At 33.8% G+C, this 20,067-nt stretch overlaps 2 protein-coding genes and 1 long non-coding RNA gene across 8 annotated transcripts in view; 1 reads left to right on the top strand and 2 right to left on the bottom strand.

Moving 5' to 3' along the window:
• Nucleotides 1-1,876: 1,876 nt before the first annotated feature.
• On the top strand, nt 1,877-14,000 carry LOC132914205 (hemicentin-2-like). Of its 2 annotated transcripts, none has more exons than XM_060973112.1 (6): nt 1,877-3,803; nt 5,802-5,931; nt 10,926-11,125; nt 11,777-12,097; nt 12,672-13,163; nt 13,268-14,000. In XM_060973112.1, exons 1-6 carry the CDS (start codon nt 3,437-3,439, stop codon nt 13,810-13,812), a joined length of 2,055 nt encoding a protein of 684 aa, XP_060829095.1. In that variant the 5' UTR covers nt 1,877-3,436; the 3' UTR covers nt 13,813-14,000. The 2 variants fall into 2 exon arrangements, with proteins under 2 accessions (XP_060829095.1, XP_060829096.1); XM_060973113.1 differs by lacking the exon at nt 1,877-3,803 and adding an exon at nt 3,853-4,077.
• Nucleotides 4,372-5,325, bottom strand: LOC132913861 (uncharacterized). The gene is made up of 2 exons (XR_009659474.1): nt 4,790-5,325; nt 4,372-4,699 (listed from the first exon to the last, which is right to left on the bottom strand). It is a non-coding gene; the product is annotated as an uncharacterized LOC132913861 (long non-coding RNA).
• Nucleotides 14,001-14,695: 695 nt separating the features above from the next.
• Nucleotides 14,696-20,067, bottom strand: part of LOC132914198 (spectrin beta chain, non-erythrocytic 5) — a 58,407-nt gene continuing 53,035 nt past the window's right edge. For 4 of the 5 annotated variants that reach the window (XM_060973082.1, XM_060973079.1, XM_060973080.1 and 1 more), the window contains 7 exons: nt 19,658-20,026; nt 19,128-19,547; nt 17,095-19,051; nt 16,877-17,005; nt 16,723-16,797; nt 16,486-16,526; nt 14,696-16,158 (listed from right to left, as the gene is read on the bottom strand). In XM_060973082.1, coding sequence (XP_060829065.1) covers nt 15,919-16,158; nt 16,486-16,526; nt 16,723-16,797; nt 16,877-17,005; nt 17,095-19,051; nt 19,128-19,547; nt 19,658-20,026 — 3,231 coding nt within the window. In that variant the 3' untranslated portion in view covers nt 14,696-15,918. The remainder of the gene's footprint in view (nt 16,159-16,485; nt 16,527-16,722; nt 16,798-16,876; nt 17,006-17,094; nt 19,052-19,127; nt 19,548-19,657; nt 20,027-20,067) is intronic. The other variant, XM_060973081.1, reaches the window with a different exon arrangement.

Here is a 20,067-nt window from a genome sequence, read left to right as displayed (position 1 = left end):
TTTATATACCTGAAAACATATTAGAACTTGTTTCCTTCTTATTCATATTTTTATATTCTTTTCTTTTTCAAAATATTTATTATAATATATAATTTTTAGAGTCTTTGGGAATTTTATGAATGTATTGATAATTATAATTTATAAAACTATGTGCAGGTGAGTTAATATACCTCAACTTCATTTGCATCTCTCAAAATTACACAGATCGTTCGAAAATTGTATGCATATTTCACTTTTAATCAAACTAAATAATGCTGTAATCGTTTAATTGTATAAGTTTTCAGAAAATGATAAGTGACTCGAGAGATATTATTCAGACCCAGATTGGTGATATAATATTGGGAACATAGGTCACAGATAAACGTTATCATGAATAGTTTTAGATAGCGATAGATAGCAGCTATCTAAACAATGCTTTCTTTTCTAATATAAGGTTTAAAAATTACTAAATGGATTAATATATCATTTAAGGCAAGATTGGAAATATTCTATTGGGATATTCAACAGAGACAAATGTTATCAGAAATAGATAATCAACATTCTTTAAGCGTGCGTATGATGACTATATACGTACATATAGGAGCGTCTGACATCAACTTTACTTTTGAATAAGTCTAACAAAGGAAAAATCGAATTATTCTTTTTTAAAGTACCAATAAATAGCTCAATTATAGCTCAAATATACCCTAGACTAATAAATAATGCAGAACTACGTCAAACGTAGCGTGTACTTTGTTGTAAGGATACGTGCACGTACTTCCATTCATAGCCATGAAAAGCACTTCCTTCAGAAACACAGGGAGTGTATTTTCCCATAGGGGAAAACTCATTTTCCCAAGAATACAAAAACAACCTTGAATAATCACGATTAATGCAACAGCTCACACTAATTCTGACGATATTTCTAAATTCTATTCATTTCCATAAGCTCGTTATATCGAGAAAATGGATAAGCAATTGACTGGATCGATTAACAGCTCATTAACGCAGTTATTAATTCCTGCGTCTATGAAGAGACGATTCATCGGTTTCCCGCAAAACTGCTTTCACTCTGTATTAAACTATCGATTTATCAGTTACGATATTTATTGCTACGTAGTTAACCTTGTTAGTAGTAATTATAAATTATCCCGCGAGCGAAAATTCCGCGCAATATGATTCCCTTTACCGAGTTCCGACAGTCGCATTGGGAATAGAAAGTAACGCGCATCTCTGTCGGTAATTTATCATAATTCATAGAACACATTAATAGGAAGATAACTATTTCTTTCCATCTTAATTTAGGACATGTGAACTTAAAATGTAATAAAGCATTAAAATACGTGCATTTCTTTTTCCTTAAAACTTATCAAATTGTTTGCCGGACCTCCTTGCATAATCAAATTAATGTTATTAATAAAGTTTCACAAGTTACAAATTAATAGGCTCTCTTGTAGTAACAAGTTTGAAAAGCAAATGAAATAAAGCAAATGAAATAAACAAATATCAATATCTAATTATCCCATTTGATGTAAAATTGTAAAATTTCAAAAAATAAATCTATAACCCACAACTTACAACTTTCCAACGTACTAATATTATTAATTGATAAATTATTGTGCAAAAGGGTCTCGGTAGTTAAATTACGTTTCGTATAGACTTGTAATGATCTGTAAGGAGCTTTCTCTTGAAACTTTGTGGAGACAAGTTTGGGAGCCGGGTTGGAAATTGGAGAGGGCGCGGTGATGGTGTTTCTCCCTGGCTAAGCACAAAAATAAAAAGTATATAGAACAAATGGGCGGCTAAACTCGCCGTAGCATGGCATAATGATAACACGCTCGAATAATAAGGATAGCCAACAGAGGAGACAGGGTTGGATACGCACGCGTGGGCCTGCGTTTGGGGCCCGTCTTCCGCTTCCACTCCGATGAACGTTCTGGCTTTAACTCCGGCTCAGTTCCACTACGTGCTTCCAGCATTGTACTCCAACGTCCTAGATACACTCGATTTTACGTCCAGCGGGCTGTTTTCTTTTCTTCCTTCTCAACCATCGCTGCTTCCTGTACGTAATACGTCTATTCTCCTCAGATTATAATACTTAACAACTAATACCTAGCTTCAATAACATTTGGAAAAAAATTGCGTGTTGTGAAAGAAAGTTTAATCCTGTCTAGCGAAGAACTTTGTTATGTGAAGTTGTTGATTCAAAATTTTGTTGGTGGTTTATACAATAATCCTTATTAAAAAAACAAAACAGAACATTTTAAAATAATGATATACAAATCTAAAATATGAAAAAAGATTATATCTAGAGTAAAATCCTCAAATTTGTAAACTTACTTACGATGATATACAGCTGATTGTTATTGTTGAGCATAGGATGCAGTGGAATTCAATTTTCCGCTACAAATGATAACGAAAGTGATCAAATTATATTATAACGTATCAAAGTTTTAATTAGACGAAACATGACTTTGTTTGATCGAGACTATTGTATCTAGGGAAGAACAAAGAAGATTGATTTACTTGAATAAGTTTTGAATTGGTACTTATATTGTTGTGTTTTGTAGTAGTAAAAAACAGTGTAAAAAATTTAAATTTCATAAGGGATGTGAAGATGTTTTGGTGAACTACCGATGATGGCGCTGCAGGATCTTCGCTGTCACGGAGTTTCCTTCGAATTTCACAACAGCTCACTTCGTCTTATGTTCTTCGACAGAGAGAATCTCGATGTTAATTGTAGACTATTGGATTAACTACGAACATCAACGCCATCTCTGGAACTATAATTTCAAATTTATTTGTTAATTTAAATTAAATGTGACAAGGTTTTAATTTTTTGCAAGTGTCGAATATTTGTGTTTTAAATTCCATCGAACTGAAGTGTACAGTGTTTACAGTGAAACTATTTTATTAAAGAAAGGAAAAGATATCTTAATTTTTTGTTATAAATAATTATTTTTTAATTCAATATGTACAGCTAATTGTGAATACGGAAGAAATACCAAAGTGATGTGATTTTACGAACTTTCGAAACAGCTCTCTCATTGTGATTCATTTGCCGCTAATTTGCTATAACTGTCAATAATCGATCTAACAATCGATTATTTCGAAATAACATCGATTACATCAACGAACTAAAAACTGTAGTTATTTTGTGATACAATTAATAACGAACTTATGTCCACGAAACAAAACAATACAAATGAATAATTAAAAGAATAATTAATAATTCATCTGAAAGTAAAATCGCCAATAACAATAAGACTAAAGCGTTGTTGATAATAAACATCCAAATAATCAATACAACTTTATAAAATGAAGTACACTCTACAAAAAATACATAAGTAAAATAAATAATTTTAATAAACATAATAGATACACAAGAAGTATCTCAACGAAGAAGAATTTTCAAGAAATATTCATTTAATTACAAAATAAATTACTACCTTCCAAGATGAAATTCACTTATCTCCAAAGTATCGCTGTGATCGTATTTCTGATAGTTGTTCGAATTACTGGCGAGCAAAGATTCGCGGAAACTCCAGCTCTGTATCAAGAAGTTTCCTCCGGTGACGATGTACAATTAAGGTGCAGGGTACAGGACAAACGAGGTCAATGTATATGGCAGAAGGACCGGAAACCAGTAGGTATGCATCCGGATAAGTACGAATGGGCCAGCGGACGCGGCAGCGATTGCACCCTTCTTATCAGGAGAGCCTCCCTCGACTTCGATGACGGCTACTGGGAGTGTCAAGTCACTTCTGGTGACTTCACGCGACAGGACGCCTTAACTTCTTTACCATCTCGTCTTTTAGTTAGGGGTAAGATTTAGTTGAAAAATTTTTAACAATTTTTCTATATAAATTGGTGGGGTTTGATAGTTTGATTAATCGCCGCTAGAGGGATAATACTTAATTCTTATTCTCGCAAGTTTTTCAATGATTGAATTTTCTATACAGGGTACCCTAAATAAACCTATTACAAGTTATTTCCTCAGAAATTAATGAAGTTTGAAGCGAGTTTTAAGGAGTAAAAAAGAGAGGTTAGAATTGTATTTCAATGGAGAATTTCCCCTAAATTGAATTTCAATGGAAGGTGATATCAATCTCTTTATTATTTGAATAGGTCTTACCAAACTGAGTAACATTTACCATTTTTCATTACGTATAGTTATATTAATTGTACTTTCTAGTAATTTCTGCGAGAGAATTTCTTTTGTATGGTTTATAAGCTTCATTATATTATATAATTTATTAAATATTTACTTTGTGTATTCAATTTACTGTTTAAAACCTTTTTTAACCTTCTGTATCTATTTCATATATATTTCTAGATACAGTTTACGCTTTGTTTAAATAAAACATTCCATAAATTGTTGTCTGTATTGAGTTGAACATACTGTTTTTGTTTATTTGTTTTTATTGTAACTTTCCATTTATCTTTTTTTGTCTATTTCTTATGCGAAGCACTATTTGTTACTTAAGAAAATTGATCTCTAAAATTTCACTGAACATTCTTTTTTTTTTCTATATTCACTGAAATCTAATCCCACATAAATAGCGGCACGTTTTACGCTTCCAAAAACCTTCCACTTCACTCTACCGTCATCATCAACCAAATTTCCATGACCTGCACCAGACCAAGAACTTTTTCATCCACTCGAGAGCTGATCTTCGATACTAGCCTGCATCTGTACCATATCACCATCTTAAGATATCTAGAAAAAAGATACGGGAACAGGTTGCCCAGTTTTTCTAACGAAAATTCATCTCTAAGAAAACACTTAAAAATCTTGAAATTTATCAACCCAGTAATCCAATTTCCATTGAAACACGGTCAGGACTACCGCTTTAGATGGATTGCATATTAATGTACATATGTAATATGTTTAAATTAAGAAATCAACAGAGGCTACTTAACGATCTGCACACAACGTTCCACGAAACGTTAAATCGTTAAATAAGTGTGTACACTTAGTTTTAACGGAACGTTGGGTTTTTACGTCACCCTGACAGGTATCGCTTTCCACAAGCGTGAATGATCCTCGACGAATCGTACAAGTGGCTAATCAGATTCTGACGCCTCCTCAATGGAACGATGCAGATTTGGCGGTGCAATTTAAAATTCGCTAAACGCGGGCAACGGTGTGATGCAACGTGAACCAGTCGTTCCGTTCTACTTTCCTCTTAGCAGCTTAGATTTTTGCAACAACCGCTTTAACGAAAATTTTCTGTAGAATAGAATAACTCGACCGTGCATTGGATATTTTGATAATCACAATATAGTCGACAAGTGGTGAATCTAGGTGAAAGAATAAATGTATAATAAATGTAAAATAAATTGTTTTCATTTGAGGGTTTGTTCTCGAGAGAGTCGACTTTACAAATTTGCCTAGTATATGTGAACTTGACTAATTACTGTTTTGGTATGAATAAACAATCAGCAGGAGGTAAAATAAGTCAAAAGTGCAGAATAAAATCTTTCCGTTTAAGGGTTGGTTTTCAAGAAAGTAGTGTTTGGAATATGTTCGAATTTTCTTTGGAAATTTCACTTTCTCGCACAACTGTAGAATATTTAGTAGATAACATAAATTTCTATTCAAGTTCTATTTCTTTAGTTATATTAATAAATGAATTTGCATAAACATGTATAGTGTACTTATTGCGAGTCATAAAGAATATTCTTTTATTTGATATTAATGTGCTAGGGAAAGTAAAATGAAAGTGGATAATTTGGTTTAATTGCAATTATGAATGAAAATAAAAACATTGAAAGTTTCTCTCTTATTTCCGTTATTATTAAATGTCAATGTATTTCAGTAAAACCCCGCAAACCACGGTTGGAATATGGAGGGACGATTTTAAACTCCGCCCTAACTCTAAGGGAAGGCCAGGAAGTTACCATTTCCTGCGTATCAAGATATGGAAACCCACCGGCGCTTATCAAATGGTGAGCTCAGTTAATTACTCCTTTATAAGGGTAAACCTAGCCCAACTCTGCATAATCGTTAGTAGAGTATACATGTTTCCTACATCTCGCACTTTATATCTCTTATTTCATTTGAAAAATCCTATATTCTCTGTCCCATATCTAATATAGATACACAATCCTGTCTTTCTGCAAACAACATTTTGCTATCCTACAAGATGAGATTCGTCTGCCACAAATTTTTCATAAAAAGAACATCGTTATATATTACAGTAAAAAGATTCTTGTGAAATTACTAAAAAAATCGTCTTTTAATTACCAAGTAAAATTACTTGGTAATTAATAATTTGATTAAAAAATGGTGAGGTGCAAAACTATTCTTTTCAATTTACTTCTGGTTCTCTGGCTACATTCATTCCAATTGTACACAGCAACAAAACACTTGTGCAACGGTACTGGCTATATTCCTATCGTTTTTGCAACGACTTTCGTTTGAAGGTATGCTAACTGTAGGCGAAATTACGTTGTTACTTTTGAAATCTAAATAAAATGTTAAGCACAAATCTAATAACAGAAATCAATACTTCATAAAAAGCAAAAATGAGCTCATTCCACGTCAAATTGATTTTTGTCAGTGGCATGGACCTTATTTAAAATGAAATATGATGTAATTTATATAAAGTTAGGAAGAGCTTATGTCATCACTCTGCTGATTTCGAATTTTTTACAGAAATACACTTAGGAATTTTTATCTCAAAAATTATTTGTCGAATCGAGTTGCTTCTTTTTTAGTTTCAATGTAAAAAATCGTAACAATTTTTTTTACATTGAAAGATTAATTTTATAATATTGAAAATTATAAACAATATCTTAGTTCATAAATCTCTTCTTGAAAATCAGGGGTCTAAAACTTAAAAAGAAATGCGACCACATTCCTGGAAGTTTCAGCTATAAAACAAGTCCCTTTTTTAAAATGGAATTATCTAATGTAATTCTATGTTATTTATTGAGAATACTCCAATTGGCATTGACAAAAAGAATTCCTTAAAAAGTTCCCTCGTTTATACAACTAGACACTGACGTATACTTTGTATTTGCAGATTCTCTGGTTTCATGAAAACAGTGTTTCGCTAAGAGATAAAAAGTGCGGTTCACAAAGGCTATAGACGAGGCAAGAACCCATAACGCGGTGTTTACGCAGCGGAGAGGTTTGCTAGCAGCTTCTTTTTTCATGTCATGGTCTAGTGATCAGCTAGCCACACCTCATCTAAATTCTTATAACATAAAACTCACTTCTGTACCGATCATCATGTTCGCATGAGCGGCGTTACAATTTCCACGATCGCCTGGCCGCCGTGAATGCACGTGTTACGCGATGTAAACACATCCACGGAACGTTTTAATCTGCTCTTCAAACGATATATAATCCTAATTGCTAATTTAAGTCGCTACTTTCATTTTGTACCTTTGGTATAGTCGTTAAAGTTATAAATGAGATTAATATGTATTGTTCAATTTAGTCCACATTTGATAAATTTACTATTTCATTTACTAGCTTGTGCCAAAAGTTTCTTTCGTTTTATAAGGAAATAATAGATACACAACGATTTTTTGTTTCATATTATTTTACTGAATTATGTATGATCCACTTTGTTCTATTGTAACAATGGACCATACATAATAGTATTTGTAATTTACAGTGGCGGACAAAAGAGAGATTATACAAAGTTTTTTAAATATAGCATATTTTTAGATTTTTATTTCAGATCTTTTAAATTTATTTTTGGTCATTTATAATGAAAGAATTCACAACGAACAATGAATAAATATACTATATACTATAGAATTAGACGACTGTCGATAATATGGTAAAAATATTTTTTTTTTTTATTTTGGTTTTTACAATTTGTCCTGAAGGACATTTGGTAAAGTGTTATATCTCATTGGTAAATAAAAATAAAATAAAATAAATATAGCATGTGGGTGGCTATCCCCAGCGGGGTGCCAGCTTCGTGTTTTCTAAGTTATATCTTTTATGGTAAAAATATTTAGTACAAAAGTAAGATACTAAAATTTATAGCGTATCAATTTTAAACTTTCTTCCATCCGTAACTGCATATTACTTCCGGTACACTGAATTTTATAGCACGATTATTTCCTGCGTGAAATTAGAAATCTGTTGACTCTTTCAAATTGAGAAACAGATTAATTAATTGCATTTAGGTATTTGAGAAATTTATCCTTTTTTATCTATAAAAATAAAAAGGATATTTTGTGGCCGAAAATTTCATCGCTATAGATCGTTAATCGCTTAGTTAGAAAGCGCAAACGATTTAAATTAGACGAGGAAGTGGTACGAGTGGGGGACAAGTTTCACTGGTAATTGTCCGTGAATCGGATTCGATCCGTTTCATTTTTCACGGAATTCTATCTCTCAAACGATTAACGTTTATTTCAAGAATTGAAAAGAATGATTTCTCTCTTCGTTGGAAATCATTTCATAAAATAAAAAACAAGTAAAAAGAATTCTGCCTCTAAGCTAGCGGCAAATTAAATTACTAATAAATTATACTAAAATAGAACATTCCCTGTACAGATTTTTTGTTTAACTAGAAAGATTTAAGTAAAAAAATCAAGTAGAAGATTTCTATTCCCTGTACAGACTTTTTGTTTAACTAGAAAGATTTAAGTAAAAAAATCAAGTAGAAGATTTCTATTCCCTGTACAGACTTTTTGTTTAACTAGAAAGATTTAAGTAAAAAAATCAAGTAGAAGATTTCTATTCCTTGTACAGATTTTTTGTTTAACTAGAAAGATTTAAGTCAAAAAATTAAGTAGAAGATTTCTATTCCCTGTACAGATTTTTTGTTTAACTAGAAAGATTTAAGTAAAAAAATTAAGTAGAAGATTTCTATTCCTTGTACAGATTTTTTGTTTAACTAGAAAGATTTAAGTCAAAAAATTAAGTAGAAGATTTCTATTCCCTGTACAGATTTTTTGTTTAACTAGAAAGATTTAAGTAAAAAAATTAAGTAGAAGATTTCTATTCCTTGTACAGATTTTTTGTTTAACTAGAAAGATTTAAGTCAAAAAATTAAGTAGAAGATTTCTATTCCCTGTACAGATTTTTTGTTTAACTAGAAAGATTTAAGTAAAAAAATTAAGTAGAAGATTTCTATCACGTTTCAAGATGTAATACTTCACGGGATAATAATATGAAAACGTATATAAATATATCTAAGTTAAAAGTATTGTAATATTTAACAGATAAAACAAATCTCTATTTAGGTTTCATTTCTTCCATTCGTTTAATCATTTTGGTAAAAATATGAATTTCTATATACATCCACAGTATGAATAGTAAATTTTCACTCAAATCAATTCATAGTCTGCGCATTTCACTATTCTATGTATCTTTTATGTCTTCGGTGCCTGTAAAAGAGCAACTCACAGGAAAGAGACTCGGAACAGTGAATTTCACTTACGTATACCGGTGTATTCTTTTCCCATTCGTTGGAAACGAATCGAATGTGGAACGAAGAGAGCCAGAACAGTTCCTAATTTCACACTTGGTCTTGCGTTCATAGAAATGATGCCGGCCGTTGTAACGGGGCGAGGTAGCAGCGACTCTTTTTACAGCCTTTAATAGGCACGCTGTCTAAATAATTCGTCGTTTCTCATATTTTTTCCTTTTACTCTTTGTCTCTTCCTCTTTGCTCCATTTCGCTGAAGATGCAGCGGCAAGCGTAATTATGCAGATTGTAGCCATAGAAGCGGAGAAACTGGCCGCGGGCATAGTCTCCCCGTGAATCACTCTAGAAAGGGTATAAACCTTGAATATCGGTATTCGTGGGAAATTGCTAAACCGCTTTCCGGAAACTTGGGCGTAACGGCTGTTGCGATTAGGATGGAGCAGTGACGACATTTTCTACCTGCAATTGTAGAAATTTTATTAGAATGTATCGATAGTTTTGTAAATAATTGAGTTTGAAAATTTTTAGCCGATTGGTGAGATTATAAGTCATTTTTTTTTTTTTGTTTATGGTTGAGGAAGTTCTTCCAAGTATTTCGTATCGAAGAATAAGTATATTAAAGAATTAATTTGGAATTATTCAGAAAAGTATTATTTGTTTGTTTAGCATTCAATTAGGAGCTTGAGTCAATGAAATAGTTTTGATGTTACCTTTAGAGTTTCATACTAATAATTGATCGTCATATTAAAATATTGTAAATCTTTAATGATGAACTCTAGTTATTGTTTGTTTGTAACACCAATTACTCTGTGATATATTTTCATTCATGCCAAATATAAAGTAGCTTCCAACGTAAGAACAAGCTTCGAATATATTAAAAATATTTAAATAATAAGATATTAAACATACTTATGGAACCAACAGTAAGCTGATAGATAGGTATTAAACATATGACTGAAACCAAGCATTAGTTTGATAATTAGCTTTAGTAAACAGTAGAAGGATTGAAAAACAAGCTAATGAACAATATTGGAGTTCTAGTTATACTGCGGTAGATATGCAGCATGAATACGCATCATTCATTCTCCATAAGTATATGAGAACATCCTTGACTCACTTTCAGTACATGTGAATCTTAGCAAATGTAATAATTCACCCTATCTATTTTAGAATTAACATATACAAAACATAGGTTTATGTATACTATCAAAAAGTTGAAAATCACTACATACTTCACATAATTTAAGAATTTAATAAAAAAAGGTTGACTTAGAATTGGAATTCTGTTACCATAGGAAATCCTTTAGCCAAGAATTTATCAACATGAAGAATAATTCTAACATTAAATTTGACTATTTCCCAACATAAAAAGTAAACCTTGATTTACATTAATTTTAATATTGATAAAAATGTAATGTTAAAATTGCCTGAAAATTGAGAAATATGTAGCTGCGTCTAAAGAAATGGTTTCAAATTTTTTACCCTTAGTGTATATTTATTATAAAAAAATTTTTTAATATCAATTGTTTGTCCTTTACACAGGTACATAGGAGGGGATGAAGTAGAACCATTAAGGGAACAAACAAACGCGACAGAAGTGGATAGTCCGAAAACCTGGGCAGCCCACAGCCTCCTCCGTGTCCGTGGACAAAGGGAAAACCATGGTCTGCCGATTCGGTGCATCACGATGCATCCATCCAGCGTCGTTCCAACATCTGCGGAAACACGACTGGATGTGCATTGTATGTATATTCCATGTACTTTTGTACAACTGATATTAGACAAGTTTCTATCGATGCAGAATGGAAACAATCGTAGTATTTGCAATTCACGCTACACTTCACTTTTAACCATTCCAGTGAATACACATCAGAACCCTATGGCAAATGATAATCTTTCCTTTCATAAAATAGAAATCTAATATTAGATCTGAATTTCTAATGATTGGAGTTAGGTAGATGATTTGACCAGTTTCTATTTGTAAGAGTACCCTGTTTGGAAAGTAGCAATGTTTTGGCGTAAGATATTAGAAAAATGGTCATTTGTGTAACTTCTGAGTTGGGATTTTTCCTTCTTTATATAAAATTGTCGAGAAACGATCATTTCGAGGTTTCAGATTTTCTGTATAGTATAGCACATATTTTCGAAGATAAATGCGTTAAAACTTCTTTTAAAATTGGGATATGTTTCTTAGAGTTGGAATTACATCTCAAATTTCTTACGATACTAATTCTTTTTATAGGAAAGACTAAAAATAATTCTTTGAATAATCCATCTACTAAATCTTCAACTTTTATCTAAAAGTCTTTAAAAATGGATTATATTGATTGTGCTCCATTAAGAAAAAAAACAATGTTCAACCATTACTAAATTATATGTATATCAAATTTCAGACTCCCCAGATGTAAGAATAGAAACGAAGCCCCGACTCCTGGTGGCGGCACTGGAGGATTCGGCTAGCTTTATGAGCCTGAAATGCTTCGCGGATGGCAATCCCAGCGGAACGATCAAGTGGTTCAAGGATTCAACTCCCATCGCGGTAACAAGCAACGTGGTGGCGTTGATGCTAAACAGAACGCAGCAGAACGGCACGATGACCGGCTCCGAGTTGAGATTCGAGCCGGTCAAGAGAAACGATGCCGGTCTCTATTCTTGCAAGGCGGTCAACGTTATCGGTGAAAGCACCGCGGCTAACTATAGACTGGACGTACAATGTTAGTCCGACTTTTACCATGATACTTATTTCTTTTTCCTTCTTTTTCTTTTACGAACAACAACCATCGTGATCAACAACGAGAACACGTCAATTTGGCTACTTTCCTCGCCTAACTATGCTGTACTTTTGTTCTAAGCGCTTTTCAGACAGAGGAACAGTTGGATAGAATAATGGCAGTTGTGTGCTCATTGACATGAACGTCCATTTGTCATTTATTAGCGGTAGCGTTACGGTTTGCTTTAAATAATAGTTATGGGTTTCTCCCTTTGATGAATCGTGGCTTCTTTTCTAGACCACTGTAGTCTCCTTTCATTTAGAATAATTATTTATTTAATCCTTCCGACTCTAGTGCGATGATATTATCTGCTGTTGGATATTTTTCTGATACCACTAAGACCCATGATATACAATGCCATGACAAATGAAAGTACATTTTCTATTTAAAAAAAAATTATGAGTAATCTACCCTTTTTGCAAGTTTGAAGAATCTTATTATATTACTGTAATTATTCTTGGTTGATAGTGATCACCGTCAATTACCTTTAAATCTTATTTAAATCTTCTATTTTTAGATGGTCCCAGATTAAAATCAGAAGATCCTACTTACAACGACACCGCGCAAAAATTCGAAGAAACGACTCTGCTTGGTACAAGCTTGGAACCCTTCGAGTGTATAGATTTTGAAGCAAATCCTCCACCTCAATATCGATGGGTGCATCTTCGTGGTGGCGTGACGGAGACCATTGAGAATCCGCTGCAGACCAAAGACGGTGGTAAACGTTTACATTTGAAGAACGTGATGTGGTCCGACGAAGGGGAATATCGATGCGTGGCATTCAATGTGATCAACGGAGTGCGGAGAGAAATGCCCAGCGAGGCTCGTTACGTGCTCCACGTAACCGGACCGCCTGAGATACAGGCGAGGCCGTCTTCCGGTGGAAAGGGTATTTACGAGTCACTAGGATGGGCCGGAGAAGCAGAACACACTTTGAAGTCTCGCTTTTGTTCGAGACCTCCGCCTAGACTCGTTGCTTGGCAATGGGGAAGCTCGCATATCAGAGCTGGCGAGTATCAAAATATGTTTGTTAATGGTGGAGCTTTCTAAAAAAAAGGTTTATAGCTGCAGCATATATTTTTTAGCCAAATAGACAATTTCTTTTTTTTCTAGGCGAGAGTATTCATCCAAAATACGAAGCATTATCATTAGAGCATATCAAGGAAAACGATATGCCAACTAATTGCTACTGGGCGAAGCTAATGATCAAGGATCTCCAAATAGAGGACGCTAGAATATACACCCTCTTAGTAGAAAGCGAAAAGGGTAGAGATTCCACTAGTATCAAACTAACTATTCGTGACCCAACGGAGATGAGAGTAATTGCAGCTGCTGCTGCGGTAGGACTATTATTTCTTCTTCTTCTAATATCCATTGCTGTATATTCAGTGTTAAGATTGAAGAATAGAAGATATCGTCGAGAAGAAGATGGTAGCATTGCTGCAGATGCATTATATAGCAATACACCTACAGCAGATAGACAAAAGAATATGAACTCATCTCAAAATAAAGCGTATGTGAGAAAGACGAACACGGAGGGTGGATTGGCTGTTACGTATGATTATGACCAGATCACGAAGCAGGTGCGCGCCATGAGCCCAGAAGCACTGAAAGTCAGGCGAGCACCAGCTGTTCTTCAACCACCAACCATTGTATAACTGTTAATACGCTCATTGCCATGACGATCGTCGATGACTGACGGTGAACTTTTCTACTGTGACTTACCTGTTATTGACCATATTGTGTAGATCCGTCTTCACTAAAAACAGGTCATATTTTGTATTAATTGTGATTGAAAATTGAAATAGTAGAATTCATAGACCCTCTGTGGTAATGCTACACAATCTCCATTTATTTTTTCCTTAAAGATGAAGTTTATATAGAATTTGACAATATTATTGGTATATTGCCACAAATAAAATTCAATAGATGTGATAATTTCATTACAAATGATAATAACTGTGAGTACTTGACTGATTGATTTGGAGGAATTTTCTATTTTATTAATTGGAAATTGAATTATTTGTTGTTGCTACTATTGTTACATTTTAAATCGACTTTAAGCTTTATTAATGTAATTTTGTAGTAAGTAGATACTAGATTTGTAATATTGTTTATGCAACATAAATGCATTTTTATATCAATGTACTCTGGAATTATATTTTTAGTATTCGCGTGACTGATCTCGTTGTTGAACATCGTTTCCCTTGTTACATACTCAGAGTCTTACATCGATACTTATTTTTGTGACGACATGTTTGTGTAAAAAAGAATGCCAAATAATAAATATATGTACATATTAGATAATTATGTAAAGAAAATGCTAAATGCACTTAGTGCTATAGGAAATACTTAGCTAATTTTAATAGTACTGTATATGATGAATCTTGCACTATAAAGTAACATTGTGTTCAGTGCAATAATGCAGCATTGCATCACATTAATTTAGTATAATATATTGTTAATTCCAAAGCGTACTATTAAAAGATATTACAGTAAATTTTATAGAAATAGATTTTGGGATTTTAAATATATCATCTATTAATTTAAATTTCTCTTTTATTTATTTAATATCTTTTAAACTTTCGATCATTGACATCTTGGCGCAAAATAAGATGTCCTACGTAACTATGAAATAGCATTGACGAACCTACATAATACATAATCAATCTTTATGTAGCATTAAATACATTTTACACATTGTAATATTTTATCATAAAAAAGAAAAGATATTTATAATCGGTAATCTTCGAGAACGCATAATTTTTCCGTTTTTCTAAAAAAAATATGATATGTATACATATCTCTGGTATTTTAATTACATTATAAATTCATTGGTCCCGAACAGGCGTTTCCAAGTATATAAGTATTTGCAATACATATATTACTGACATCTATAAAACTTAAACCTTACATTATTCGCGCAACTGCATATTCCTCTTCCATACACTTCAATGTTCCTCTTAAAGTCAGGTACACTTTAAATAAATTCAGTAACATTCATTGCGTGTAAGGTGTAATTCTAACATATTTCTTTTCTTTGTAGCTTTACGGTGCATCTAAAGAAATCAACGAAACAATTGAACGATCGTAATAACTATAATAAATTTCCATAAAGTCCATATGGTGCATAGTAGATTTTTCAAAAATGGAGGATTGATCTTTGTATAACAATGATTCTTTAAAAATTATTTGTCCAACAGTCGCTTTTCCTTCTCTTTCTAATATTTTTTTTTAATCCCTGACATATCAGTCATATTTGCACATTTCAACGCAAGTAAAAAAGAAAAATAATAGAAAAATGCAAGTTCTCCATATATGTATATTTCATACATTCTATATCGACTTTAACATTTGAGTTGAACATGCCACAGAACTTCTTAGAAGTTATCGTTGTAATGTATACTTCTTTAATATCAGGGATTCATTCAGATATATTGCTCTCAAAATTAGGTCAAATTGTAACTTCATATACCATTAGAATCAAATATTCTCTTCATTCGTGTTATGGTTTCTATATAGCTTTCTTTTTATACATGATCAACTCAATGTATTATTAAATAACGTGAACGATAAAGTTTAATTTGTATAGTACACAAAAATATATATAATTTACAGGAATTCTCTCATGTATCATGCTACAAAAATAGCACGTACACGTGTCTTTTCTGACTCGAAGGAGCTTAATCTCGGTTTTGTTCCATGAAAACTTGTACGCTTGTTACAGACATATTCTGTATGCGTAAATATTGTCATCAATAGGATTACGATTGAGGTTTCTTGCGTCTGCCAAATAGATTACTTAAAACAGAGCTTCGTTTGTAATCGCGGTCCTTGCGATTATTACCCACGCTATGTTCACTTTCTGATCCACTTTCGCTAGTTCTTCTACTTTCCACGTTCGTGAGGGGTTGAGAATTTTGTGGAACTGCTGGAGGAGGCACATATGATGGCGGTAGAGAAACTGGTCTACCTGTGAAGGTTGAATTATTCTGTTGCACACCCTATAACAGATAAAAATATGTTTTAAGATCTAAATTCTGAATTTGGTATCTTAAATCTTTCTTCATTCCTAACTTTATCTCCTTTTCTTCTTTTATTCCTATAGTCCTATCAAATGAATAAAAAAGATAAATGAACAGTAATGCTTTGCAAGGATCTAATTAATTTTAATTGGTAAACACGTTTGAGTTTTGTATAACATACTTTATGAATGTTCTTATCAAGAAGCCAATAATTTAGTTATAAAAGAATTTATAATACTGGTTTTATGTTGGTTTCATGTTAGCTTCTATTTAAATCTATTTAAATCTATTTAAATATATAATTACCTCTCTGGATCTTGCGATTCCATAAGAAACATTTCCATAAGCTGTAATAGAAAATATTTATTATTTTTTCTGTTAAGATGACTCTGTTAATCTTATGCAATTATTAACGCAGAAAACTTTTATCTTAAATAGATATTATTAGGAAGACAATTTAGGATAGATAAAAACAAACAAAATTGGAAGGTTGAACAAAACATGCAAGAATGATTCGCTGACAAACAATTAACAACGACTAACCAGGATCATGAGGAACACTCCACTGAGCTATTCTGGTTGGTGGAGGGGCACTTGATGGCAAGGGAGGTGCTAATTCTACAAAATAACGACATACAATGAAAACAAGGGATCTCCTACACATACGCAAATGTAAGTATGAGGGTTTCCTAAGTACCTTGTGAAGTATTAAGATCCGCGCTACTTTGTCTATGCCAGGTTGTAGTCGATGAATACTGACTGGAACCGTTATGATTCAAGGTTGCGCTGCGTTGTTGATAAAAACTGGATCTTCCTTGTTCAATGTCTACAAAACCACAAGAATATCATATTCCAATTACTATTTCATATTCTTGTAATCAACTCATTCAAAGAAAGTGCATAAAATTAATATACCATCGCGTCTGTATTGAGGAATAGCTTCTGAACTAGGTGATCGCATTGGAATAGGAGGTGGTGCTCCTCTTGGAGGAATAGGTGGTTTATCTCCAGAATTTGATTGATACTGGTCCCTCTGACTTGCTAGTTGCTCTTGTTGCATCATTTGTTGCTGCTGTGCAAGCAATTGTAGCTGTCTGTGCATTTGCAAGAACTGTGTTTGGGTCTGAGGCGATTCATTTCTTTGCGAAGCTATAAACTCAGCACTACTCTGCGATTCACGTTTCTGTTGATTTTGCCTGTGCATCTGGAGGAATTCAATCTGCACGTTGCTTGCAGAGTGTTGATTCGGTACATCGCGTCTAATTACGGAATTCTTTCGTTCCAGTTCAGGAGTCGAAGCGTGACTGCTACTAGTTGAGACATTATCATCAGCATGTTCTATAGACACATTCTGCAACCTCTCTAAACTTTCCTTTTGCGATTCGTCGTAACTTAACAATTGCATACTAGGAGGTAACTTGGCGTGGAATGATATCTTGTTGACCCAGTCTTCCATTTCTTGTTGACTTGGTGCCAAGAACAAAAATTCTGATCCATCTGTACATTTCAACCTGAACACGTTTTTCTTCTTGGTATAGTCATCCGCTTTCTCACATATGGCATTGAAAATAGTAATAGGAGCAGTGGCTGCCTTGCTCAGTGAGAAATCTTCCATATCTTTGAAGAAACACAGAAGTTGTCCACATAATACAGTATAGTATTGTTTCCAGGAACGCACTGCTGCTTTCTTGCCAGCACTTTGAAGCTCGTGTTTCCTCTCTAACAAACCTTGAATCTCTACTGGTGGAAGGGCGTCCATATTCTCCATCCTTTGAAGTTTCCTGAAGCTTTGAGTCCTCCTTCTGGTCGTGAAACTAGGCGTTCTCTTCGGTTTCTTTGTATCTACCTTCATGCTCTCTGCTCTTTTAATGTCAGGAGTCGTTCTTCTCAATTTTTCACCAAATACATGTGATAGCCCATGTGATTTTTGAGGCGTTGAGTCTAGGCCTTCAGTTGCAGTAGAAGTTTTTAATGGTGATAATTTGTTAATAGACTCGTGTTCATCGGTCGTTCCATTGACTTCATCGTGCACAGTACGGTGTGGACTATCTAGTAGTCTCCTTCGTTCTTCCTCACGTTTCCTTTCTTCCGTTATTCTTTGTACCTCCTTTCGTTTTCGTTCTTCTAGACGAGCACGCTCTATTCTTTCTTTCTCTGCCTGTCTGGCTGCCATCTCTGCCTCTTGTTGCTTCTGGAACGCCTCTTCCAACATAGTTATACGTCTAAGTGCATTAAACCTCTCTTCTTGAGCTTCGATCGTCTTCTCAAAGTCTTCATGCTTTCTTATGAATTCCTCCACCTGTGAAATACTTTCTCCCAGTTTCCCATCATTCAACATTGGTTCCCTACTCACTATCCAGTTCTCCAGTGTCTCTGCTTCTCGTTTGAACAACTGGGTATCCAGATTCTGTTCATAGATGTGTCTTCTTTGCTCCCAAGTGTCTTTCAAGAGCTGTTGTCTGTGTTGTAGGACAGATATCTTGTCTTCTATTTCCTTTGCCAAGAAATGACCTTCTTCTATCAATTCCTGGCCCGTTTTGTAAAATTTGTCAAAGGCTTCGTTGCGTGTTTCAATTTCTGCTTTGTACTCGTTGTGTCTCAATATCAGTGCTTCTGCACCTGGCACGTCACGAGCCAATTCAGGGGCTGTTACTTTGGCTACCATCTCATTTATCCAGGATATCAGGTCTCTGTATTCACCCAAGTATGTCTGCAGTTGTTCCGCTTGGGATAACTTGCTCCTCCTTTGAGCTGCTTTTTCTAGTAATTCATTCCAGGTTGCTTCAGCTTCTTGGTGCTTCACTTCTATGTGCGAACGAGCATCTGGGAATAATTCAATTAATCTCGAAGCCTCGTCCATTAGCAGTTCAACCTAAAAACAACATTTTTTCAATTAATATATGATAAATTATAATTTATCTCATAAAGAAGATATGTTTATAATATACCTGTTCTTTAACAGCGCCCAAATCCGTTTCGAATCCTTGATGTTTCCTTACCAAAGCTTGAATTGTTTCTAAATCATGACCATAACCATCAGAACTGAGAGTAGTCTCTTTTTCTTGAATCCACGAAATAGTTTCATCCGCAGTTCTGTCGAACATATGCACCTGTTTTGCTCCAGCTAGTGCATCTTGTCGTGCATGCGCTAATTCCTTCAGATCTTCCCATTGTTGTTTGGTCTCGTCGATTTTCATCAATATTTTAGCATTCTCTGGATTATTTTCCTGTATTAATTTTTGTCCATCATCCAGTACTGCTGATACTCGACCTTCGCTTGTTGTTAAACCGGCTAAAAAGTTGTCAAATATCTGAATGAGAAGCTCAACGTGTTCTACGTCACAACCGTAATCTTCCGAGGCTGCAACCTATATAATAAATTAATTTTATTTATTTTAATATCAATAGAATTAATCCTAGCTTAAGTTAGATTATCCTACAAGGACAATATGTGTAGGTTTTTGGATAAGAAACTTACAGTTGTCTGATCTCCAATCCATTCAATTACTTCATCTGCTTGCCTGATAAACTTAAAGAACTTCTCGCTCTCACGCAATCTCTGAGATCGATACTCTTTCAATTTCTGCAATTCTTTGAACTTCTGTTCGATCTCTGATTGTTTTTGTGTAATGTTCTTGCTATCAAAATGATGTCTATCTATCAATCCGTGTGAAAGTTTCTTTAAGTTCCCAATAGTGTTTTCAAAGCCAATTAAGTCTCGTTCTATCTCTTCCAGTTTCTTCAACAGAGACTGAACAGAATCTTCGTCTTTTCCATAGTCTGTGGCAGTTAATTGTGGATGTTTCTCTTTTATCCATTGCTCTGCTTCTGCTGCTTCAGCATAGAACTAAAAGGACAAAAACACTATAAACTTCTGTATAGTAAATT

This window comes from Bombus pascuorum, chromosome 14, assembly GCF_905332965.1.
Source record: "Bombus pascuorum chromosome 14, iyBomPasc1.1, whole genome shotgun sequence".
Lineage (NCBI taxonomy): Eukaryota > Metazoa > Arthropoda > Insecta > Hymenoptera > Apidae > Bombus > Bombus pascuorum.
This window is presented reverse-complemented; position numbering and strand designations above follow the sequence as displayed.